The following is a 27016-nucleotide window of genomic DNA, read 5'->3' on the forward strand; positions in this document are numbered from 1 at the left end:
CTGCAGGAATTTGGACATCCAATATTTTCTCCATAGTTGTTCAGGATCGTGATATTGTTTGACATGCACTGCCTTTTGGGACGCTGGGACACTACAGACCACAGGGTAACGACGGAGTATTATAGTGGATCTTCTCATTATTCTAGAATCTATAATTAAAACTAAGTGCCAGAAAAAAAAGAATTCCTCATAATCACCATGAAGATTTCTAATTCAACAAGTAACTTGTTCATGGCCCTCAGGGGCTAAAGGAATATCAATATTAGATGATAAAAACAAACTAGGGAAAACGTCGGCCTTTCCAGTTCAAAGCTCTGCATTCCCACATCACAGATACAGTTGAAGCTCTGTGTGAGATACCATTTATGTTTTCATGCAATACTCCAGGGCTGTGTGCTTTGACAGTTGGGGGTCTTGGTTGACGATACGGAAATCTCAGTTGGCCTCTGCTTTTGATCTTATGCTACTTCATGATGCTTAAAACCATCGCTCCCTGTCACTCCTTTAGAGCTGTACCAGAACTGGACTCTGGGGTGGGAGGGGAACCTGCAGCACCGCAGTGTGTTAAACAGTCCATATGCAGCCATCATTTTGTAAGCAATGCCTCTAAAGCGTCATCTGCCTTACCTCCCCCATGCTCTGCCTTCAGCGAGGGAGACTCCCATATGGGAGAAGTGATGGAGGGGAAACATCTTTGAAGCAACATTTAAGTATTAAGAGGCCTTACTGGAACTTCTGGTTCTCCTATAGATTTATGAAAATCAAACATTTAAGAAAAGCAGCTCTATGGGCCAAGCACTAAGATGGGAGCTTTACAGTCCCTGCCAGATCTGCTCAAGACTTCTGGTTGACCGTGGGCAGCTCCTGCATGCCCCTGTGTCCTAAAGGAATAGGCTCAGGCGTGGTTACCCACCGTCAGCCTCAAGCTCTCCAGATGCGAAGCTTGACACAAGAGCAACATTGTCTGTGGGTGAGGGATTATTCTCATCTGCTCTTTTCAGGGGCTAGATTCACACCTCCTGGAGGTGTGACTCCACCAAAATGCTGTCCCTAAGAATAGTGCTCATCGCGCCACAGTTACACAAGTCCAGATCTGGCAGATGAGCTGTTACTTTGGGGGTGTTGTCAGAAGCCCGTCTGTGACGTCCGACCACAGGCAAATGCTCAGCAGATGGCTCCTACCTTTGTTCACTGAGCAAACAAATCATCTCCTCACCATAAAAGTCACTGGAAATAAGAGACACTGCTGCTTTCGTGGCTAGATTACAGGGACTAAAGGGTGATACCCAGAAAAGGCAGGATATGGCAGGGTATTGACCACTTGAATTTATACCCCTGGGTCGGTGACATATTAGTTTCTAGCAGCTGGACAACCTGGCCCAAAGCAAATTTTAGCAAAACCTTGGCAATCCCACAGGGAGGTGTTTTGCCATGACACCTGGCAATTTCTCTGGTACCTGCGTAGCACAAGGTACAGACCAATGAAGCAACTGAGAAGCAGAAACAGCTTTCCCAGGTGCTTTGATAAAGCCTGGCAAGGAGGCAGCAGAAGAGCAATTCAGTGGCACTTTGTTTAACTACAGCAGTGCAATGCGAAGGCATGCAGATGCCATATGCAGAAACGTCACCATAGGGTTGTGAATGTGCTCAAGGACATATTTAATAAACTCATGTAACAGGGCATGTGGTGCCACAGAGGCTTTGTTTTCATAGGAAATACACATCAATCAGACCAGATCAGTTTTAAGCCTACCAAGTTCACTGCCTTATTCCTGATGGTGGGGGGCAGCCCCAGCTCAGCAGAAGACTGAGAAAGGCCAACAGGATGTGATGGGGTTCATCTGGTCCCTGTAAAGATCTCATCCTGACTCCCAGAAGTAAAAGAGTGGCCAGACACCAGAAATAAAAAGATCTATATCCAACCCACAATCCTTTTCAGATTTTTCATTTTTCCTTTTTTTTTTCTTTTCTTCTTTTTTTCTTTTTTAGCAGCCTTGGGAATTTCTTACAAATGTAACCCCTTGACCCCCTCTTGGCAGCAATAATGAAGTGAGTTTCAGGATCCCATTCCACTTTGGGTAGTCCAGGAAAATCTCTAGGAAAATGTGGTCACTGGTTGTGTTTTCCTATGCTGTTCTGCCTGGTGTCATCCCATTACAGAGCAGTTAATCATCACTGTGGTGAGTGTCCTCATCATGGTGGTGCAGAGGTGGACACGGAGGCAGATGGAGGTGGCATGGCTTGATGACCTCACAGGGTTGCTCACAGACAGGATCTAAATGTCTTGTCTCTTAGTCCTCTCCTTCAATTACACTGCCTTCTCCTCCCACTCAGCTTCGTACCTGAAGTTGCTGCCAAGCAGGGAGAAGTGAAGGGGAGCGCAGAGCTCTGCTGAGTGGTGCAGAGAAGGCAAATTCCAAACCCCCGTACCCTGTTCATTAAGGTCTCACATAACCAGACTCCATGAGGTTTAAGCTAAGATGAAGAGTGAAGGACTTGGTCCCAAGGAGCCTACGGACTTCAGTGCAGCTCACGTCTGGCACAGCTCAACATTTCTGTGCTTGTCAGGGTCTTAAGGGCCTTGACTTCACCTGGCATCTCCATCCACAACACCTATCCAGGGCTCAGGACCCCACTTTAGCCCAGCCATGGTCTTTCAGTCTTTGCCTGAGCTATGTTGTAGGAGTGCCAGTCTCCAGCCTGACATCTGTTCTAGTTTCCCTGATGAACCTATCCAGCTCTGCTTCCTGGATGGACTTTGGAACTATGGTGTAGCCTTCTCTTCCGCCCTGTCTCTTGCTGCTCCTGGCTGTGCTCCCTAGATGGACTCTGGACCTGATTCATCACCTCACCTTCTCTGGGATGGTCAGGATGGGCCCCATTATTAGCATCCTGCTGTGTCCCCTCCAAGCAGATGCTGCAGGACTGCACCGTGGTCAGTGAGGGCATTGCCTATGCTGGGGTCACCCTCAACTCCCAGCCTGTCCCCTCTCATGGGGCAGTCCTGCTGTGGCTGCTCCCTGACAGTACCTCACCTGGTCTTTGGATTAATCCAGCTAACACCTTCACATTCCCAAATGCAGAAGGAGCAGTGCAGGTTGTTGCTGTAGCTATTTCTTCAGGGGCTACTCAAACCACTTTTTACATGATCAGACAACACTCCCTTCAACCTTGAGTGTGATGAATACTGAGAAACATTTGCAGGTTGAGACAGAAAGAGAGAGCAGCTATTGCCACCATCCTGACCACAATGACAAGGTCCTTGAGAATAACCCACCAAGAATCCTTCTCAGCTCGAAGCACGCAAGCAAAGGAAGTGGAGCAGAGTCTGAGCCCACTGTCAGAGCTCCTTGCTCTTTGACTAAATTTCAAACAGATAAGAACCCAGCTGCAGATCCAGCACAGGGCAATGTGTATTGGCCATAGAAAGTAATATACATCCCTCCTATTTCACTAAAGAATTCATCAGGTGACCAGGGAGAACAAAAGCAGAGTCCAAGCAGCCCCCTCGCTGCTGGTCCTGCAGAAAGGATGCTGGTTTGACCCTAGATCCTGATCCAAGATGAAATTTGTCATTGACTCATGGGCCCTGCATTTCCTCTCCTATTGTCTGAAAGCCAATTTCAAAGTTGTTTTCGCAGCCCTTTGTGACGTCCCAGTGCAGCTGTGCTAAATTCCAACGTGAAAGCGAAAAAATAAAAGGGAATTGGGATCAGACCAAACATTGAAAGCCTTCAGAAGAGATTTTCTTCTCTAGAGTGTTGATAGACAGAGAGCCCATCGTGGTGGACCCACATGGGGCAGTCCCCTCTGCATCTGTGCTGGGGACAGTACAGGCAGGCTGGGGACAGTGTAGCCAGATTGAATTGCCTCAGATAAGAACCTCAATTAAAGCCCCTAAATCTTGCTGGACCACATCTGGCACCCGGCTTTCCACTTTATTTCAGTCTTTACACAGGCATGTCTCTTACTGAGGTCAGGAAGGATCTTCCTGTCTGCAGTGTGGATAAACATGGGATTAGGACTTTTCATTTTTACTGACCTATACTGAGTCCATTTCTGTGCTGCACTAAGTGCCGTTGCATGCCACTCATTCACACTTGGTTTCTGAGTCATTCCTAACTAATTTTGTGAGCTGGTGGGTAGTACATACCTTCACACTCAGCCCTTTCAGTTAACTGCACAGCACTTTGTTTTAAAGTTTGTCTTATTTTTCTAAGCTACTGCGCTCTTGCGTGCAGGATAAGGCCAAGGATGTCTGGGGTTGCAGCACTCTGAAAGCTCTAGTTTCAGCTTCAGTCTTCACACTAAGTCCAAATAAATCCTGACCTACCCAAGCACTGACAGTGCTTAAAGCTGCCACCCTTAACCACAGACACCTCCTATTATTTAATCACAGCAAAAACCATCAGAAGACATGTAGGAGGCTTCTTCAGGTAAGAGACACTTCCCTTGTCCCCCTGTCAGTCTGTACAGCCTCTGTTCACACAGAGGAAGGAGACCACCCCAATCTTCCAGCCCACTGCATGACACATCTCATATACCCATGGGGTGTATTCAGTTCTTCCTCTGAAGCTGTCTCTTGGCCTCACTGTGAAGCCTCTGTGTTAAGGGGGTTTCCACTACATGCAGCTCCTATCCACCTCTTATCCTCATCCTACCCTATCAGTCCAGCTTCTCTCACTGCCCAACCCCCCTGCCCAGCCCGTGCTCAGCTAAAGAGGTTCTGTGGCTGGGGCAGAGTGGCAGGAACACACTGCAGCTTGGCCTCTCGCTTATTTTCTGATGAGCTCTGGGAGAGAATTTGCCCTGCAAAGTCTCCTGCAAGTCCAAGTGTGAGGGATCTGGACGTGCCCTTGCACGTACTGGCAGATGCAGCTTTCCACGGTGCAGCATCATGTTCCAGCAAAGCTGGTTTGAGCATATTCGTGAGTCTTGCTTCATACCAGGAGGGCCAGCTTTCAGCAGCTGCCAGAGCTGATGTCAGACTCCATACATACTAGAGTTTTCAAGTCTTTCTCAGTTCCTCTCTTCTCCCTTCACAGATATCCTGTAGACTTTGCACCGGGAAGAGACGATAACCACCAACTATTCATGGACAACACACCCACCTCTGATTGTACTTTCCACTTCCCTGTTCTCACTGATACTAAACGAGGACAAAGCATCTCTGTACCTTTGATTTATGCCTACATAATAAAAACTCTTTTTTGTTAACGAAAGGCCCAAAGCTTCATACTAGCCGCAACGTACAGCCTGGCCACAGCAGTAAGGCAATGCACTACGTGCCTGTTTGCATTTCCCTTTCTTTTCCTTACTGGCCTTTCTCAGCAGCTGCCTCACCCTAAAGAAACATTTACCGCCTCACCTAGCTTTGTTACAAGAACCTGTTCTATAGGTTTTATGGCTAACATGGCCTTAAGTTACCAACTAAAGTAAACTCCACTGGCCTTCACTGTCTAAAATACTTTCTAAACTTTGTTATATTGCTGTGTTTCCTTCCAGTTTCTGCCCAGTGTCCCTTTTATCTGGCTGGAATAGCTATTGGTGCAACCTTTCTTGTGTCTTGAGAGAAGGCAAGGCCACTGTGCAGGAGGACAAGGACTAATGGTTCTCACTGTGGGACCAAGAGTTGGAGGACAGCTGTTCTCCTCCTGGCTCTATAAAGAAGACTCAAATTACCATGCGGCCATCCACGTATGCTGATTCTCATGTCCCGAAGACCTGAGCACCACAATGAAACACAGACAGCCCAAATGCTTCCATTGCTTTCTTGTACACAGGTGACACTAAATACATGAGAGTGGGAAAGACATATTGAGGGTGGATTGTGGCTGCAGGAGACAGAAATTACTCTGTCCAGAAAATATCAGCATGCTGAAAGACAACTGAGACCAATAGCTGCTGTGCCTGAGCACCCCAGGGCAGGCTCCAACATTCAGTCTTGGTCCCCCTGGATGACATCCCAGTGCTCAGCAGTGCAGCTTCACCATGTTCAGACAAATCTGAACGTGAGGAAAGGGCCCGCATTTGACCCTCGCAGTGGACTACAGGACTGGAAGAGCTAACTTTCAGGAGCATCATGCATATGTTGACTGGAGAGTACCAGGAGACTATCTCCCTTTTTCACATCTCCAGATGCACCCAGCAATCTATAGCATGGGATCTGAAGTAACTTATCAGCAAGGTTAGTCCTTTTCACACACCATGGTAATCTGGGTTTAATAAATTGAACTTTTGCATATTGGAAATAAGCAGCCCTGTACAGTTAGGGCAGTGCTTGCATCACCGCTTAAAGTCTTTTAGTACTCTACTGTCAGGTTCTGTGCAAATCAAATGTGCTTTCCCAGGCTCAAATCACCAGACTTGATAAGGCATTTGTGCTGCGTGGCCCTTTACATATATTAAATACAAACCATTTCATATTCAGGACACGTGCAGCAGCTCTGTATGCAGGAAGTCTCTAACCTGTGTTGGTTTGTTCATGGATGAAAGGTGACCACTGAAAACCATCCAGTTCATGTTCCCAACAGATCAGCTACATTAAGATCTTTAGTAAAAGCTGTTGGCAAGTCAGACTTTCTGTCTCACAACAAATTACAGTGTTCTGAAATGTTGAGTTTTTTCAGTTCTTACTGAGAAAATACTTGTGATGTTCCTAAACCAAAACACAATTTGAAGGAGCTCCTGAGTAAAACTGAAGGATGAATTTCACCGCTCGAATTCAGATATGCAGAGGACAAAAACTCACAAAATTTGTTTCACTATCAGTTGGCAGCTGCAAACGCTTTGAAAGAATGCAGCTTCAGGATCCTCTCAAGGAGGAGATGACCCTGCAGCCAGGCAGTACAAGTCTAGCAACTGAGTTATCCCTCCTCTGCACACAGTGTCAGCAAATGGTCCACAAGTTTTGGAAATCAAGTTGCCAAAGGGGCTGCCTGGCACTGTAGCCTGGCAGACCTGGGTCACAGCCAGCCTGTGTCATGATGTTTGTTGGAATCACAGATTTCATGGCACAATGTGAACCTAAGTAGGCTGTTAAGGAGCTGGAAATAAAGTTGTCAGGAAGCCAAAAAGGCCTGATTCAAAACCTTCCTGCCAGAGAGGATTCCACTGTGAGAGCTGAGGAACTGACACATTTCCCTTCCTCCTTTACTTTAAATGGAGACACATTTCCAACTGAAAACTCCCCCCAGGTCTCTTATTGAAAGGCCTTGGAGCCTGATCGTGCAAATGCTTTGACTCACAAGTAATTTTCTGGAAGTGTGTAAAGTCATTGCGTTATGCTCTTCCAGCATTAGATCTCCTTAAACTGCCCATCTGCAGGGTTGAGTTCAAAGGCAGAGCTCCCTATGATTGACTCAGTAATGAACCATCCCTGATGGTTCATCTGGCACATGTTTGCCTTGTTTGCAAAATCATAGATAGTGTGCAGTCCTGTCACCCCCTTGAAACAACATTTAAGACATGAAGCAGATGCAGCTATGTCTGTGACTACATCTGCATGAAACAGCATATGCTGGTTACTTACAGCATATTCAAACTGCAGATTAAAATCCCGGTTGTTTGCTTGAAGTTGTCTCTCTTCCTCTGTAAAGAAGAGGAAATACGTCAGACATGTTTGAAGGTAAGCAGAGTCAATACAGATATGAATGAAACATCAGAAAACACAAGCAGAACTGCTAGAAGGTAAAGTCACCAGGAATCTGTGCTCTGGGCTAACCATCCCATGTCAGGGAACTGAAGAGGCTCCTGGCACTGACAGAGCAGCACCATGGACTGGTACCATAGCATGCTAAACCCATAATCCAAGTCTCCTCTACCCATAATCCACTGCGATGCCAGCACTGGTTTTACAGGTTGTTCACCTTGTCCTGGGTAACCATTTAACTAGTGGTGCTCACTATTCCTGCCCTGCTCCTTCTCTTCCCCCTGAAGTCTCTGAAGTTGTTGCCTTCAACCTACTGTTAGGGCCCTTCTTCCAGTACAAGTACATCTCCTAGCATCATCTCACAGGTGGGACATCACAGCCATAGCTATAATGAAATAAGAAACTACTGGAAGGGTTTTCAAAAGGTCACCAAATCTATCCTCTACCTCAAGACAGGGTTATGCCTGTCATTCCCAATAAATGTCCTAGAAAGCTCCAGTGATGGTTGTTCTTCTGACTACCTATTCCAGGACTGCAGTGTCCTTCTCCTGGGGGAGTTTCTTCCTCATTATTTAATGTAAAACTCATTATTTCGATTTAAAGAAATTTTATCTTCTCCTGGGATGGTCAAAAGTGCTCTTCTGCTCCACCTCAGTTCCTTGTGCTACTTGCCAAGGATGCAGAGCACAGACGAGTTCATTATGTATTGAAAGCTGTTATGCCTTACTGTAGTCTTCTCTTCCCAAGGGTAAGAATCTCCACTTCCTTCAGTCTCTTCCTATGGGTCAATCTGTCAGAAGTAACATCACTCTTGCTGCTCTACAGTGGGCTTCCCAACTTGCTCACCTCATTCTGGATGCGCAGTGGCCAAAGTGGGCCATAGTTTGCAGATAAGGCCTTACCAAAGCTGACCAGAGCACAAGGGACACTCCACCTATCTTGTAGACAATGCATATTTGACATGGGAATTCACTTAGAAGTAATTTAAAATAATATCCTTATGCACCACCAGCGCACAGCTGATGGTGTTCCAGAATATGATCCATTTCGGCAGATCCTTTCTGGCAGTGCCAGTACCTCATCAGGCAATGCAAATCTTTCATTTGTCCTTGCTGAACTGCATCCAAATTTTTTCAGACTATTCCTCCAACTAGTCAATTCTAATCTTATCTTTCAGTGTGCTTGTAGCTCCTGCCAGCATGGTGCCATTCGCAGATTTACTAAGTGTGTTCTTTATTCTGCTAGCCAAGATCTCGAAGAAAATATTGAATACCAGAATCAGGATACATCCCTGAGGAATCTCTCAAGTTTCATCATCAGTCACTCATAACTATTGTCAGCGTATTTTATGTCTGGAAAGTCTGGCACTCACTGTGTGGTGATTTTATCTTGAGCACCTATCCCCAATTTACTTGTAAAAATGCCATAAGTGACAGTCAAGATACATGACAGCTATCTAAGGCTTTTTCACTAGCCCTCTGGCTACCACTAATTCAGAATTAATTTTTGTTTGATGCAGTTTTTCAGGACTGCTGACTGTTAACCATCTCTTCACTCCCCCCGCTTCTAGTTACTTTGAAGTGGTTTGTTGGATCGTTTTAACCTTTACCCAAGAAGTGAAGCCAATATATCTATAATCGCTCAGCTTTTCTTTTTCCCCTGTTTCAAGACAGATGCTATGCTTGCTCTTTTCCCAGTCTTCTGAGCTTTGCCTGTCTGTGCACCAGGCAGCATTGCTCCAGGCCATGCTCTACCTTACCTTGCCAACCCATTCCCTCTCTATTCCAGCTGAAAACCTCCCCTCTTCTGCTCTGTTTCTGGCAACTATTATGTTAGATGTCTAAAGAAGAAAAAAAACAAACCAGACCAAAACCCCCAGATTTCTTAGCATTATTTGTTAGGCTTTTTTCACTGAGTAGCAGACATAAACGGTCTTTGATCTCTCTCTTACTAGAAGGGTTACAGAATCCCAGAGATCCCAAGTCTTACAGAACAACTTTTATTGCCCTTTGTGTCCTTGATGGCGTTTTCTCGCTTTCAGCCTTTGCCACACAGTTTGTGCTGGATAAAACAAGCTGCTTTGCACATTCTAGAGGCATCCTTCCTCTGCCTAAAATGAATGAGGAGCTTGTGATTTTGGCATTTCACTCAGCCTTCTGAGCCCTTCCCTGAAGGATGATAACTTATTATATACCTGTGCCCTTACTATCAATTATTTAAGGAAACAACAGCTCTGCTTAATTCTCCCTCCACCCTAGACTTCCTTCCCATGAGATCTCAGTTACTAGTTCTTCATATTTACTGACGATTTCCTTCTTGGAGTCCATTTCAAACACTTTTCTATTGTCACTTTTTCCTAAGTAATATACTGTCATTTCATAATCATTCCCATTTACACTCCCTCCTGCTTTCACAGGACCAGCCAGCTCCTCCCTGTTGGAGGGAATCAGTTCTGGAACAGCCTCCTCTCTAGATCCAAAAAATTACGCACCTCTGCACCAAGATGCTGTGCCAGCTGAACAGGTCGTGTTCCCCTACGCTCCTCTCCAACTCTGCCTCTGCATAGCTAGAATTCTTAATTTATCACCATGCACTGTCTCTCAGAAAACTAGACTTTTTTTTTTTTTTTTTTCCCCACAAAATACTGCCCTTCTTGGTTTGCTATGCCTGTGTTCTTTACTCAGAGATCTGCGATTTGTTCATCTCTTTCTTCAGGCTGGATCTTAGAGCACACAGACATAGAAGGAAAATCTCTGTTACCCTTCCAGAATAAGCTTTATTATCTATTAATATTCCAGCCTCATGAGTTATCCCAGCACATGTCTATTACACCTATTAAATGATGTGTTAAGACATCTAGTTCTTCCTGTTTATTCACTTTTGCGTTAGCAAGCGTCTAAGCTATTAGGTGCATTGAACTGCTATCCTTCCTCCTTTCGCTCCAATAACCCTATAAATAATACAGCATGCCTAATTTTTAAGCCTTTTTTCAGATCACCATTTTTTTTGTCTCTCTCTGTGGGCCATTTTCATCAAGCCCTCTAATTACTAATGTAAAGCTATGTTAGCAGGTAAACGTGCTTTTCCCTTTCTTCAGGCACATCTATCTGTGGCAGGCATTTTTGAATCAGCTCCCATCTGGCCCAACTGGGTGATTCAGACCAACCACAGAGGCTTCATTCAAGACCCTCAAAGTGCTTAATCTTTCATGCTTTCCTCGGACACATTTTGTCTCATCTTTCACAATGGGGAGAACAATGTACAGAGAGATCAGAGTAACTTGTCTGGTGCCCCAGAGGAAAACAGAAGTGGAGCTCAAGAGGTCCAAGCTTTCAGGGCTTCAACTATTGTGTTATGTGCCCCTTCAGGAATTTTCCTGAGACCAACCAGTATTATCAAAGCAGACGAAAGATAAAGCTGTTTGTTAAAAACAGAACTTCCCAACACTTGCACGTTTCCTCCCATACAGTAAGTGCTACTCTTATCCCCTCCCCAGGGGCTCCAAGTCTAGTCCTGGAATAAATGCCACTGAAAAGATAAATGGCTTTAATGTAAATAAGAATAGATGACAAAACTTGAAAACCTACTGGGCTACAGAGACATGCTCACAGAGCCCGTGCTGGTCCTCGGCAGGGAACTGGTGGGCAGAAGCAGAGCTGAGTGCATGCACCACATGCTTACGTGGAGCAGCACAAACCAACCAAAGACCTGCAGCAACCCTGAAGTGAAAGGCTGGACACTCGCAGGGGACAACATTGTCTGTGCTGCTCATCGCCAGCAGGTCTGACCAGCTGCTTCACCAGAAGAAGCTAGACATGCATGATGGATGGAGAGGCACAAAGACATCCAGAACTGCTAATCTGGGTTGGAGTTTTTTGGGTATCTATTCCCTTGCCAGCACATGAGATATTTGGCACATGGCAGAGCCTCGGTGGCACACGGCAGCTTCTGAGAGGCTCTAAAGTCCTCAGTGACTTTCTGGTTTTCATAGGGCAGCCCTTGAAGGGACTGCACACAGAAACCGAAATCCAAGTGCTGCTGGCAGCAGCTGGACATGCTGTGAGATCCTTTGCTCCTCCAGGGCTTGCTGGGGGAGTGAGGAGGTATCCCCCTTCCTCAGCCTGCCCCCTGGGTCTGTGCAGCCAGGGATGAGGCACTTGACATGTGCAATTGAATTCAAGGAACTCAAATGCTCCTGGAAAGAAATAATCACGCGTGTATCTGCTCCAGTGAGGAAAGGAGCCTGGCTTCACACCATGGTGAGAGATGCACTCTCCAAGAGGAATGGCTTTTATGTGAGACACACAAATAGCTGCAAACAGCTTAGGGATGGCACAGAAACATGAAGCAGCGGGACGTGAGACAGAACAGCAAATGAAATTCACTCAAGTCATTGCCCTCCTGTGCCTGCTCGTATAGTACCTACGGGTAGGTTTTCTAGGACAACCCATTTCTGAAGGCCCCAGATAGCTATGAACCTGATTCAAAACGGAATGGAAAGTCTCTGGCTTGCCATAACCATCCATCCCTCTCAGAGGCAGTGTCCCTAAAGGCCAAAATACAAGGCTAATTTTTAGTGGCAAGATTTTAATTTTCCTTACTGGGTAACAGCCAATACCTTTGGCTAAAGCAAGAACAACCACAAGAAATTGAAAAGCGTGCCTCATCCAACAACATCAGTAAGCAGAACTCACTTTCTGTCCTCTGGCTACACCAAACAAGAACCACCACTGACCACATGTACAGGGCAACACTGCCTCAGTGGTTTTATTTTTACCAGCAGAAGACTGTGAGGTCCTACTGCTGTGCCTCCTAAACCAGCAGTTCTCATCTGTCATAGACCAGACAGCTCTTATTTGTTTCTGGAACTGTTTGGACAGAAATGAAGCCTCTTGGATGATCACAATAAACAAAAAGTTAGGGAAAGTCGAGCATTACACCAGCTTCATCTGGAAACACAGCACAGGGTATTTTGGCTGTAGATCCAAGCACGCATGTCTTATCATGCCCTGTTGATTCTGAAAGCATTGAGAAAAAAGGGAGGGGAGACCTGAAGGGCTATCAGATGAGAAGTTTTTAATTTTTTAAAACTTCTTTATATCTCTAAGCAACTCAAACTTTCTGCTTCTGCAAACTGCGGTCACAAATCACTGGAAAGAAGGAATGGGATTTGTGCTCCAAGTTATCATTTCACTGCCACTGAAAACTATTTTAAATTATTCATCAGTGGAAACTCAGCATACATAAATATGGCTTAGTGCCCAGTTCTTGGTCTAACCACTGAGACCAAGTCACTGGGAAAGTGGCTGTTTTCTCAGGCAGACAGATTTAGGAGCTAAAACACAGAATAACATCTGTATTTAATAAAATTAAACCCATGCCAAAAATCAGCTATAAATGTAACTGGCCATCCCACCAGCCTTCTCCATTTAGGATTCCTGCATGGAAAAGTCCTGCAAAAGGTTAGATTCAAGATCTGGTCAGACAGCCTGGAAATTTGTTTCTGCTTTGTACTAAGGAGCATGTGCCAAGAGCAATGCTTTCAACACGCTGTTGGAAAAATTTTGTAGGTATTAGGTCTTGTGGCTCCAAGAAAACAGGAGGTTAAGGGCTGGTGATTTTGCCAAGTCATATACAAACCAGGGCCTGATACCTCATGCATGAAACAAACACAGCCCAATTAGGGGAGTGCCAGTGTAACTAAGGCTGACAACAGAACAGAGACAAACTCTGTAAAAATAATGATCTCTACTCCACCCTTTAAACAACTGACCTCAAGAGCACAAACGCTGCCCTGGACCAGCTACAAAGAGTGGCATCCAGGAGCTGGGCTCATCTCCCCAGCTTCCCTTGCAGAGTGGCTCTTAGCAAAGCTATTAACCTTACAAATACCAAGTTGTGAAAGCTGTAACACGGTTATTCTGATCCCAAGGGCACACATCTGACCTTCCTGAGACTGTAATTCAGGTGTCTGCTGCAACAGGGTATAAGCAGTCTCAGAAGACCTCTACCAGTCGCAGCACATTTTTTGTTTCAAATCTCATGACGTGTCTCCTTCCACCTCCTTCTGCCATATCTCCCTCCTACTTTTGTTGACCCTACTTTCGGGTACCTCATCGTCACTGCATGACCCAGCTTTTGGTATCACCTCTCAGCAATGGCACAAGTGCCACCTCACATCCAGCACCCAGGAGATCACCTGTCTCTTCAGAGGCAGAGAAATCCTAGCCCTTATTTCTGGTCTGTGCTGGACTGTTACTCTGCTTGCACGAGTAGCTGAAACCCACCATGGTGGATTGGTACCTCTATCCTCCCCCCAAAAAACAGAATTATAGTGTCCCTTGAAAGGCAACTACATGGGAGATGGCAAGTCATTGTATACTGTATTAGGCGACTAAAATTGCTGCTCCTAGGGAGGTGATTCTACAAGCTAATAGCCAAAATCTCCTTTCACCTCTAAGCAATAATTGTCCCTTTTTGCGCCCATGAGAGATGAAAGAACTATGCAACAAGCTTCTCAATTTCCAGGTGCTGTACCTGGGTAGACTCCCTACTGTTGGGTTAAAGAGAACAAGATATTTTTTTATAGCGTCGATATCACAGAATTTCACATTCATAACACAGCAGTGCCTTGCTGGGATCAGAGTTGCACTGAGCGAAATCCACCCAAAACCAAAGCCAGGGATTTTTACCCTCAACATTTAGTATGGATCTGAGGATACGTGGGTGAAGGGAAGAGCCATAGGACAGGTCTGAGGCTCACAGTGGTTAAATAGCTACATTTCACAGCCAGTCTGGGACACACACAGACAAAAGCAAAACCTTCATCACCTGAGAGTCAACCTAAGGCTGTAACCTGCCTGGTGCCGGCCTGCCTGCTGTTCCGCGGCACAAAACCGAAGCCCATCCCTGCCCTGAACCCCAGCCAGAGCCTGGCAGGGTGCAGCAAGCGTGGCTGGGGCAGGAGGAGTGGTGAGAACGCGGTGGGATGGAAATGGCGAAGGGGAAGGTTGCAGCCAAGCCCTGCTTGGAGCAGGAACATGCCCAACTGCCGGGCGAACAAACACGTTTTTTATTATTGTCTCAAAGGAAGGGCTCCCCAGGGCTTTGTGTTACAAAACTGCACATTTCTGATGTGTAGATGCCCCCTCTTCTATGAAGCCTCTCTGGTTGCTGTGGTTGGAGAGGATTTATGCTGGCAATCAATCACATGCATTTTCATCTCTGAAATGGAACAGCTTGCACTGAGTCTGAGGGATTCAATTTTAAAAAACCTGCGGCAAGACCATTCAGAGACACCACCATAAATGGGATTAGCCCTATTCCCTCCTGCCTGTTCCTTCATTATCAAACAAAGATATTCTTTATTATGTCTTTTTGCCTCAAAAGAACAAGAATCCTCCTTCCTCCTCAAGAAATGAAATGCAAGAAATGCACTTTTGTGGTCATGGATTGTACCTTTGGTGCTTGGTACTGAGCTCAGCCTCCTGCTACCACTAAACAGACACTACATGGCAACTGGAATTTCCCACGTAAGTAAAATATTTCAAATGTCCCTGGTATTAATGCAAAATTATTTTTTTTTTCTGGCATCACTAACAGTGGGCCCACTTAGGAGATGTGCTAACATACCTTCATTTTCATACAGCAGATGAAAGGTCTGAAATCAAAAATCTTGAGGGTGAACTGGATTATTTCTGCTTCAGGTTCAGTAAATTTTTAATATGAAGATAAAGTTCAATATTAGATCCTGCCATTTTCTAAAAGCAGTATTTGATATTATCACCATAAGGAGAGAGAAAACAAGAAAAGAGAGCTCCAAAAGGATGCCTCAGATTTGCCAAGCATGTACAACACTCGTGGTCAAATAGTACTCTTGGGACACAGGCCTGGAAGAAGTGCTAGATAACCTTAAAACAGAAAATATTCCCTTTTAGGTTATTCTGGGAAGGGACAGAGTCTGCCTCATCTCTCCTTTCCCTGTCTCCTTCAATAATACCAGTTCTGGTTTTTCTTTGCTTCTTCCTCCCAGTGATGCCTCACCCACTTGCCTTAGCTCTGGGCAAGGGGTGAGGACTCACCATGTCTCAGAAACACCTTGCAACAGTCTATTTCTCAAGAAGCATCTATAACTTTTCATGTTTGCTTTCAGTCCACTTCAGAATGAAAGTAGGTATATTTCAAATATATTAGCAATAGAAATTGTCTCGTTTTCATTTTGGAAAACTTTAATTTAAAAAATTTATTTTTCAAATTTGACTTAGAATTTTATATCCTGGTTTTTGTAAGAGTAGTTCACAATATTTTGACCAATATCAGCATGAGAAATAAAGCAGCTGAAATAGTAATTTTGTTTTATTTTAAAAACTAGTCAGACAGTGACTGGCTGTCACATATAATTTCCTTTACTAGAAAACCATATCTCCTAGACACTCTGGTAATGCCACAGCTTGACACAATTGCACATGTTGTTAGTAACAGTGATACACAGTGATAGGAAGTGATGTAAAAGTCAAAAATAAATATAGGTCTGAAACAAACTTTGAGAAGTTTTTCAATTCACAGTTATTTCCCTCATGGGAAATTATGTAAAAATAAATATTTTTTTTCATACTCAGTGTCTGTTGTGGTAAGACATTTCCTATCTGATCTGAATGGTAGTCCCAGAAGGCAGCCAAGCTTTATGTCTGTAGAGCCAGTCTTGGGCTGCCTTCTATGCAGGGAGCTGGTACCCCTGCCAAGCTCTGTCCAGAGCCCAGCTACTCAAAACGCAGCTGCCCAGGAGAGCAGGATGCCCCTAGCAGCAAGAACAAAAACCCACTGGAGTTTTCTAAAAGCCCTGGCTCAGTTTATATCCTTCCTCTTCCTCTCACAGTGCCCCTAGGCTGGTCTTACGGAGACAAAGCTGCGGCAGTGACTGCTTTTGCCATTGACTGGAAGCACACACCCTGGGATAAGGTTATTTGTGTAGATGACTTTTCCCTGTTCCCTATTACTGTTTGTTTCGTAGACAGTACTTCACCATCCCCATCCTCGAGGTACAAAGCACTAGTGTTGAGTTAAGCTGCCATGGGATCAAGCCAGTGAGCAGATATATTTCACATTTATCAAGGCATGATCTTTACTTCTTCCCACACACTCTGTGAAATGGAGGTCCCCCCATTCCTCTCTGTTTCATCAATGTTCATTGTAGGTTAAACCACAGTGTAAAAGATCTCAGGCACCTTTTCCAGAGAATCACTACTGCTGCTTATCTAAGAGATATACTTCCTCACTTTTCAGGAAGTATTTCTTTACAGAACGGGTTATTAGGCAGTGGAATGGATTGCCCAGGGACGTGGTGGAGTCCCCATCCCTGGAGGTGTTTAAGAGTCGGGTCGACATAGCGCTGAAGGATATGGTGTAGATGGGAACTGGCAGTGTTAGGTTAATGGTTGGACTAGATGATCTTCAAGGTCCTTTCCAACCTAGTTGATTCTGTGATTCTGTGATTCACTCTGGCTTGAAGAGCTTCACTAAGGTTCTAATTTTGCCTGCATCTCAGATCATGTAGAAACAGCCCTGTCTTGCTGGAGAGAAACAGCAAAATATTACTGGTTCTCATGGGAGAAATTCTGATCCCAGTTTCAGCAGCTGATGCTGAGATAATCTATTGCCTCCCATGAAAGTCATACCAGAAGCATGGCTTTTCAGTAAGGTTAACAACTGTCACCCAGCTTTGTTTTTGGAATAGAAATTTGGTCTTTCCATGAGCAGTACTGTCCCTCCAAGATGAGTGCATGGGATGTTCCTCACAGAAGAGCCTTGCCTGCTCTCAGGCAGCATAGTTCTATGGACTTCTCCAAATGCAAAGGTTTATAAACTGTTGGAATAAAATAGCACTTCAACCCTGGCATTTACTTCAATGAAATGTTTGCAAGGAGCAATCATAGTCCTTTCAGCTTTTGGTCTGAAAAACAAAAGAATTAAAAATAAAAGGGGAGAAAAAAATGCTCTTTTAGCTTCCTGTTATGGAAGTTCCTCATTCCTTGATCACCCCAACTTCCTTTATCCTTCTCTGAACTTTCTCCAGTTTGAATTAATTGGTTTTGAAGTGGTGATGAAAAGCGCATAAAATGATTTTTCCCCATGAAGCAGGGGGTTTATATCTAGGAAGATCTGAGTTTCTTATACACTTGGTTGAAGGGGGAGCTGAACACTTCTCTGCTAAAACTCAGATACAGGGCCAGGCAAAACACAAAATTCTCCTAATATAGCAACATAATCTTTTTGATAGTCAGAACAGCTACTGTTTTACAAGAGGGAATGCCCTGAGTGGACAGCAGCTCACAGACAAGCCTGTGCTCCCTTGTCTCCAAAGCCAAGATGGAGAAAGAGACCTCAGGCTGGCAGAGATCCTTCCCCGGGAGCAATCACAACCTCCTCTCCTGGGACTATCAGAGCAGCAAACGGATGTCCCTGTCTTAACATCAGGGCTCACAGTCTGCCCTGTGCTAGGAAGGGGAAACAGCAGCACAATTGCAAAAATAAACCCTTGGGAAAAAGCTATTGAGTCTTCTGAGCTCAGAGAGGTTGGGAAAAAATAATTTCACATCAAAATACGAGTGGGGCACTAATCTCTGCATTCATGAAATACAGGGAGGAACACCCTGGAAAAGAAAGGCTAGAGACTTTCCTTCTTCAGAGCATCTGCGGACCTGGATCCCTGACTGGAGGTTGCACCCTGGGCCTGGACCTGAAGTGATAAAACACGAGACTGAGTTCAGTGGCTCCTCCTGCAAAGCCTGATGAAGATGCACCCTAAGAGGCTGTGGGAAGCTGGCCCACTTTAAGGATATGCTAATAGCCCTCCTGCTTAACTTCTTCCAAGCATTCACCTCTTCAGGGATTTCTGCTGCAAAGTCTGTAGAAGATCATGCTCCAGAGCATGTCTGCTTCCTATCTCCACACCCATTTATTTGGGTGCCACATGGAGCTCACAAAGAGGGAATTATGTAGGCTCTGGCTTCTCCTCCAGAGTTAGTGTTCCCCTCAGCAGCTTTTCGGTGCTCTCAGGATGCATCTCTCTACTTTGCTCTTCTTTCTGCCTCTCACTGAAGGGAATATCTGGGCCGTTGCCTTCAACACATTTCATCATCAAAAGACTGCATCAGACCTTCACACTAACTTGCTTCTAGGATATTTTATAAACTGCTTGGGAGAGGGCACTGTGCGTTGCTCATCTACTCACTCCCCCAAAAGATCCTTGTAGAAAAACCACCAAAACTCAACTTCCCCAAGCCTGTCATGTGCCATGACAGAGCACAAACTTTGCAGATGTCCCCTGTTCTGTTGCAGATGTCCCCGCATTCACTGGCACACAGTCTGCAGCAGTCCTCCAAAGTAGTACAAAATGCAGGAAAGTCCCCTGACTGCTCTGCAGGTGTAAGACATACTCCCCGACATGATCTCAAGGGCTCACACGTGTGCTGTATTTACATTCCTTAGCTTGTTACCCATGATAATGGCATTACCAGACCACACTCACCTCTCAATTTCTTCTTTCCAAATTGTAATCCAAATAGAGACATCCCAAAACTTTATTTTAGTCCAACTCCATGGAACTTCTGCAAGAGAAAAGAGTAGGTAATTCACAATGGGGGTTTCTTGTCCTGCAGCATGACATGATGCAGCCCATACATGTAATTCTGTGCCCATAGAATGGGAGAACCCAACTCCTAAGCACCGTGGCCAACAGCTACAGTTTATCACATAGTGTGTTTTAAAATGCAAAACCATCTCAGGTTTGCAAGTTGCACTGCATCTGTGTGGGCTACCTTACCTTGAACATTTTTGATCTGTTCATTTCCTGATATGGCACAAGGAAGGAGCCGGTGGAGGAGAGACTGCAAAGGACATTCCTACTACCTTGGCCCTATATAAAAAGGAGAAATACATGCACAGGACTTGTACTTAAGGTACAGAGGAACTGTGTGACTATCCAGAGCAAGACCAGCCTCCCTGAGGAGGAGGAAGCAGTGGGAAATGCTGGTTTCCTGTACATCTGCCTGTGCTCAACATGTGCTGGCTCACACTGTTGTTTGTCTGCTGGTCACCTTCTGTGTTTGGAGTGGACTAGCCTATATGGCTCTGAGTAAAATTTCTCCCCCGCTGGCTGCAAAGTTCCTGACCCAGAAGTCAAAAGCCAGTCACTAGAAATGCATTTAAGGCACTGAATACATCTTGATATGGAGAGGAACATAAAACAAAATCACATCAATACCTGTTGGCAATGAAACTTCTGGTGTTCCAAGCATCAGACAGTTTATTTAAAGGACTTAATGGTGACGTTGATGCTGACAGCCTGAGAAGATCCATGAGCATGGGAAAAGTTGGCACTGCCTGACACACCTGGCTGACCGGGATCCTGAATCAACACGAATGCTGTACCAGTTGCTTAACTGGCCAGTGGAGCCAAGGTGAGACATTTGAGGGAATCATAATCTATCTAGAACAAGTTTTGTAGGTGACAGAGCAAGGGTGTCTAAGGAGACAAGTATAGCAAATATATTGTAATTTGGAACACACAAATGCGAATACAGCCCATGCTGCTGCCCAAATGCAAGCCTGATACATTAGGACCATGCCCAGTGCAAGCTTGGGCTTCACATCTTTTCAGAAAATGAAGGTAAACTTTAAGGAAAACTACAGTCGTCGCACAGGTTGAACATTTCTGTGCAGATGTCTATTCCGTATGCTAAAGCAAAGCTGTATTTGGCAGCTGCAATTCAATGATCCTGAGATAAGGCAAACAGCATCAGGTGAGCTCCAGCCAGCCAGCTAAGAGCTGCACACCCTGGGCACGGCGCAGCCTTGACATGATGCTCCCTGCAGCTCACGGCAGTGTTCAGTAGCCCCTCTGTGTCTGCTGTGCTTGAAAGAGATCCTTTTTCTATTCACTCATGTAGATCCAATTTTTTTTGCTCACCAGCATAAATGTTTTGGCAACACCTCTCCCCAAAATTTCCTCTGTCCATGGGCTAAACCACTTAAAGTTACCATATTCAGTGTCTCAACCCTGCTGACCAACCTCACTTTCCATCCTTAATGACCTCAGTCTATCATTTTCAACATACTTCTTCCATGTTTTACAACTGCTATTATGTCTTACAAAACCCTCCTAACTAGGACTGAGAGCTCCCCATAACATGGTGGAAGGAGCAAGACAAGTTACCTACACACCCAGATGTAAAGACCTCAGATTTCCTAGAGCACCAGGAGCCACCACTCTGATAATCACTGTCACACAATGATGGAAAAGGTTGGCTGGTTGTAATCATTATATGGCTATACTGCTGAACTCTGGATTTTGCTGTATTTGCCAAATGTTTTAGAAAAACTATCTGCAGCTACCGAACCTCTCCCAGCTGTGTACTCAATTGACAAGGCATATAATTTCAGATGAGGGAAAAAAAGGCTGTTTATATTTGTGGGGGAGCAGACGAGAGAGGGTGGTTATAAGCTTTCTTTCAGCAGTAATAACATGAAACAAACAATAGAGTTAAGATTCACATCTCACAAACAAAAACCTGAAATATCCTTCAGCTCTGACACATGGCTTTTGTTAATTACTGTGATTCTTTAATCACTGGTTTCTGGCGTGACTGCACTATGAAAACAAGACTGCAACAATACACAATTTTGGCAAGGAGGGCATCTTTAATTCCTTCAGTTTCTCAGTGCGTTTGACTAGGATCACTGACCATCTTTACTCAGCAGCAAATTTAAGTTACCATCATGGCCAGCACAAATATCCTTACAGTCTCACCATTCCCACAAAACCTTGCTTTTTAGGGCAGACATGGGTGATAACTTTGCCATATCCATTTGTACCAATTACCTCTCTGGTACGTCATTTCCTTCATACAGATTTAGCATAGCTGCTTACTTAGTTAAAACCCAGGAGTTATGAATCCTTCCCAAGCTGACCTGATCCTTTATGCAAAACTCAGTTCCCGGCTTGCCCAAACCACAATGTCATTTGAGAATGTGTCAGTATTCAATGGGGCACACACACAATGGCATTAAGGGGTTGACACACCCCTATTACACTAAGGTGTACCCTTTATTTTTGTAATATTGCAAATACCTTCCTTTGCTGCTTTATTATTGACTCACACATCTAATCCTTGTAGTCTACCTAGCAAGCCACTCTCATGCTGGCTATAGATTCTGTGTGTGCCTGCCTGCTCACACCCCTGTTTGTGCCAGTACACCTTCACACTTCCAGGTGTCTGTTTTCAGTCTGAGAGTTCACTGACCATTGGCTGCAAGTGTGAAAACAAACCTAAGCGAATGGTGGTGGAGTTGCCCCTTTTGGTGGTGCTCCAGGTACCGCTCCACTTGTCTCAGCTATCACAGCTTCCACAGCCAGATGTGGTCTCTTGGCTGACCTTAGCTCTGCCTGCTGTTCAGTCCCAGGTCTTTTTCTTGAGCTATTTTGGACTTTCAATCCTACCTGCAGGTTCCAAGATCTTTGAACCTGTATCTATCAATAATGTGCCTCAGGGTATTTTTTTTTTTCCAGATTCCACTTGTAATCAAAATTCATGTCCCTGTTCAGTTTTCTTTACGTACCTCTCTACTTTTTAAATTTGAGATTTGGTTTCCGTTCCAAAATTGCAACAATGGATCTTCAGCCTCATATCACTCAGATACACTGCTACAGTTTTAATTTCCCTCTGTGCTTTCTGGAAAAAATGATATCTCTCATGTTTCATTTTCATGTGGCGTGAAGTACTTCTCAAATTTTGGTAAGATGCTTTCACAGCCTCCTATTCCTGAATTAAGTGAAAACCCATAAAACACACGAAAACTTTCTATAGTCAGAAAAAAGGCAATTTCCTGTTTGCATTAATTTTCCCTGGCACCAGCTATTTTCAGAGGCAAAGTGAAGCACTGCTTCAATCTCCTCAAGTTGCCTTCCAAAGCCTGGGTCAGCCCTTCTAGACTTTTTTTTTTTGTTCAATTTTCCACTCAATTATTTTGCTGTGGTTTGGTTGTTGGTTTTCTTTGGTTTTTTTTTTTTTTTTTTTTATTATTTTTATTTCTGTTTACTCCAGGTACCCTGCATTGTTCAGTAATCAATGGGGGCTCACAGTATTTGAGTAACCATGCAGCTCCAACCTCTCTGCTTAACAGAACACGTGTTACTTCCCTATGTTTCCAAAGCCTATAGCAAAAAATATTCAAAGCTCAAATTCCCAGTTCCTCGTTTATGGGGATTTGGGTGTATAAGCTATGAATAAATTATCCCTTCTCACTCTAGAAGGCTTTTGTACCTACAGTGCTCTACAAACTGTCTAGCTACAGCTTACACTTCTGCAAAGACAATCCACCTGCTTTATGGCTATTGACAGTTTAATCATGGGCTCTGAGCACTTTAATATCCATAGCAAGAAACTACTTTGATGGGTCTTGAATAGGGAAGGGATGCTTTCTCACAAACCAAGCTCAGCCTTATTTAAGAGAGACAAGAGACAGATTTGGCTTAAAAACACAGCTGCAAAGCTCTTCCTGCATGAGGGGCAGGTTGCAATGAGCTATGGCACGTGGAATTTGCAAGGGCTACAGACTAATCTGAAACCATGGCTGGCTAAGGGCTGTACTGCAAACTGGAGGTGGAGGAAGGCACTTCCCACCATTGCAGTGATGAGTGGCAAAATGAGAAAAGACATGGCACAACTCAGATGAATGGAGAGCAGATGCTGCAGATAGAAAACATGGCTAGCTTCTTGGTCCCATTTCTCCAGATGTAGCTACATGATACATCAGATTCAATGGCAAATACAAATTAGAAAATACTTGATGCTTCTGCTCTCATCACCTTGTTCCCTGGCTTGGTGAAATGATCAGTGTTAAATACAGTCATTTTTTTGAAGGGTTATTTTAATCTAGACCATGGGGTGTAGTTCAGACCAAAATTCCTGCCCAAACAGTGGCTGTAGCAGATCTGAGGGGCAGCAAATTGTGATATAATACTAGAAGCAAGCACCCAGAGTCCAGGAGAATTAGGCAGGAGAACAAGATTTCTCCAGTCAGTTTTGCCACCAAAAATAGTATGGTATGTATATACCCTAAAAAGCTTAAATAGATCTGTCCAGGTAAAAATTCAGAAAGCATACGATGCCTCCATTCTCCAGCTTTCCAGGTCAGGTCAGTTTTTGTACATGAGCAAGATTTATAAATTAAATTTTTTTCAATCTATCTATAGGCCTCAGAACTTGTTGGGTTTTTTTTTCAGGCTAAAGTACTAAATATCCAACTAATAGCTCACTATATGAGAAAGTAGATCTCAAGCAGTGGGCATCGTGACAGACAAGGTTCAAGACTGCCTGTGCTGCCTAGTGCTCTTCATGGAGTAATGCTGTTAAATCCATGAGATGAACCAATTCTAAGTCCCTAAATTTTGAACACACATCACTTTGGATTTGGAAGCACAACAGGGAAAATATCAAGGGTTTAAAATACATCAGGTCCTTAAAAACCCTGATTTCTCTGTGCCTTAGTTGCACACCTGCTAAAGGGGTGCACATGTCAGATGCTAAATCAGGAGAGTCACGTTCACTCCCAGGTATTGCAGAGAAGGGCATCACAGTTGGTGCAGTATTTGCCAGTGCACTGTCAAGACCAATGTAAAGGCCTGGCACACCTGGCCTGAACCGACCTTGTAATGTGCCACGCAAAAAGTATGTTTGCAAAGGACCCCCTTTGAACTTCTGATGTATTGACTACTTCAGTCAAATTGCTCAATTTTTGGTTCCAAAGAGTACGATCCATTTGCTTTCCCCTATCGAAAGCGGACACAATTTCAGCCATTAGAAATAATTATTACTAATCATCTTTTAACATAGAAATGTGTTAGCGTTTGTATTTCTCCACCCCTCCTTACATCCTTTTGTGTCTGAACACCTCAAGAGCAAAACGGAGTAGCATGTGTTGCAGCACTCCCCACTTTGCAAGTGGGAAACATAGAGAGCGAGCTGCAGGACGGACAACCAGAACGTGTGTTTTTAATCCCAGAATAACGCTCTTTTGGGGCTGAAATCGGATTTGCCTGAATTCAACCTGGAATAAATTTCAGAAGCTATAGATGGTCATTCTTGGCATCAGGCTTTACAAAAGGAGTGATGACTGGTTTAAATCTACTAGCTCAGTGCAAAGAGTTTGAAAGTATCTCTGAAACCTTCCCAGCTTTTTAAATACCTGAAGAGGTATCCTGGATGAGGTGAGCTACCCCTCCAGCTATTTTTTGGTGCTGTTCCAAGCTATACATACAGAAACCGATGAAACTGTGTGCTTCTACCCCCTACACTCAAATGTGCCAATGCAATTAGCTATAATTGCTGGGAAACAGACTCAGTCTGTTATCTGCCACGTTTTAAAGTAGTGATCCAATATCCTCCATCTGTCTTCATTAAAACACTCCTTAAACTGACACCAGAATGGCAGTCAAAAATTTGCATTCAGCTCCTTTGGGTAAGTTAGTTGCAATGCTCAAGTTACCGATTAACAGCTGAGGCAGAGCGCGTTCCCAAACAGAAATGCAGGCTGCAGTCTGCTCCCTCCGAAACAATGCGAACAATAGCAGCTTCCCCGGGCGGCTGCTGCTGCTTGAAATCATGCACAGCTCAGCTCACTCCACCCAGAAGTCTATCAGCTCGCTCTCAGAAAAAGCTCAACCCCAAGCACTTTGATTAAGCTTTGCAAAGCTCTCGGGTCTGAAAAAAAAATATCAAGTTTTCTGCCCCCAAATACTGAGAGAGAAAACAAGAGGAAGGAAAGCATTAAATCTTACCCTTGAAGGCTTGTAAAAGTCACAGCAACAAAGTTGCTGCCCTCCATAGCACTTCGGTACACTCCTCTCTTCTCATTTACACACAGCTTTATCCCCTCCCAAGACCAACAGCTTCGCTCGTAGTTGCAGCGCCAGGACATTCATCTAAGAAAGCAAAGCTTCTTTGCGCTATGAAATGGGCATCGCGTGCTTGTCTCCCAGCCCTTAAAATCCACTGCGGACCAGCTCTGCCATGCAATGTCCTGGTAACTAAACTTACTCCAAGTTCCCTACTTCTTACTTCAGTCACTGGGCTTGGCTCCTTGCCAAATTCTTCCTTTTTTTCTTTTCTTTTTTTTTTTTTTTTAAATTCTGTTTCCTGCAGATAGGGAGAATGTAGTAGCTCCCTTAAAACTAAAATGCTTCAGCACAACAAGCTGTGGAAGAGTAAAACAGAAAAGCAGAGAGAGCACCTAGACTTGGGGCACCCCAGTTAACTCCAGAGGCAACTGCTGCTCGCCTTACTTACCTCCTGCCGACGCGGAAGCTTTCAAAAGGAAACCAAGCGAGTACAAGAGTCCAACATATCAAATTGCTTTAAAAAAGGATGAACTTGATAAGGGATCCATTTCCCAGCAGCAGCCCCTCTCTCTGCGTCCGTAATGCTGGAGTTGGCCAGGACTCCTTAAACTCAGAGACACTGTCCTACAAGTTGATCCTAAGTCTCCACCTCACCCACTTTCCAATAGCTGTGAGTAGCAAAAACTCTGCAGAGAAAAACCTCATAGAGCACAATTGCATAACTCAACCACAGAGCTTCCTCCAGCTAGCCGGAGGATCACTTTGGCGCTGAAACGTCAGGGCTTGCTCATCCCTGAGAGCATGACCTCCCCTTGGCCTCTGGGACACCCTTCTGGCCTCACTGCTGTCGAGGGGACCCTCCTACCAAAACCCCTCAGCACTCTCATGAGCTTCCCCATCTTCCCACTCGTTGTCCCACCTTCAGTGAACCAAACATTCACTTTTTTTTCCAGATTGTGGGACCATCCACAATACAGTGCCCTCCTATATGCCAGTCCCCCTGGCATTTTACCTACCAGTGACACTACGAGACTAAAACTGGGCCAACTACAACTTTAATCCACCTCCTGCTTCTCTATTCCTGTGAATTGCAATTACTCTAAGATCACAATATTCTTTCCCGAAGTTGTGTTGACAGTAATGTCTGCCAGGAACATGCCAATTTATTGCAGACAGCAAGAGAAAGTTTAACGTAAAAGATTTCTGTATGTATTTATCTCTGTTTTTTTCCTTAATCTTCTGTGTTTTCCTGCTGGATTTATGTGAACACTTAGAATTAATTTCAAGCCTACCCACAAACACTTGAACACATTAATCAGCTGATTAATTATAGTAACAGAGAGAGTCAAGGCTTGCCAAAGAGTATTTTCTAGAAGGTGAAATTTTCTGAAGTCCTGTCAAGAGAAAAGCTGTGGAGGACCCAAGATGCTGCAATGGCAGTACTCCCATGGTCATGAATCTTGAAGTGC

At 44.5% G+C, this 27016-nt stretch overlaps 1 protein-coding gene across 2 annotated transcripts in view; it reads right to left on the reverse strand.

Annotated features, from left to right (window-relative positions):
• LOC141917903 (phospholipid-transporting ATPase ID-like) overlaps positions 1-26146 on the reverse strand; it is a 75210-nt gene extending 49064 nt beyond the window's left edge. The window contains exons 1-3 of one of the 2 annotated variants that reach the window (XM_074811580.1): positions 25488-26146; positions 19179-19257; positions 7532-7590 (exon numbers count right to left, since the gene is read on the reverse strand). In XM_074811580.1, the coding sequence (XP_074667681.1) occupies positions 7532-7590; positions 19179-19221 (102 nt within the window). In that variant the 5' untranslated portion in view covers positions 19222-19257; positions 25488-26146. Of the gene's footprint in view, positions 1-7531; positions 7591-19178; positions 19258-19472; positions 19563-25487 lie in introns of those variants that run through there. The other variant, XM_074811581.1, reaches the window with a different exon arrangement.
• Positions 26147-27016: the final 870 nt, after the last annotated feature.

The sequence above is a fragment of the Strix aluco genome, chromosome Z, assembly GCF_031877795.1.
Source record: "Strix aluco isolate bStrAlu1 chromosome Z, bStrAlu1.hap1, whole genome shotgun sequence".
In the NCBI taxonomy this organism is placed as follows: domain Eukaryota; kingdom Metazoa; phylum Chordata; class Aves; order Strigiformes; family Strigidae; genus Strix; species Strix aluco.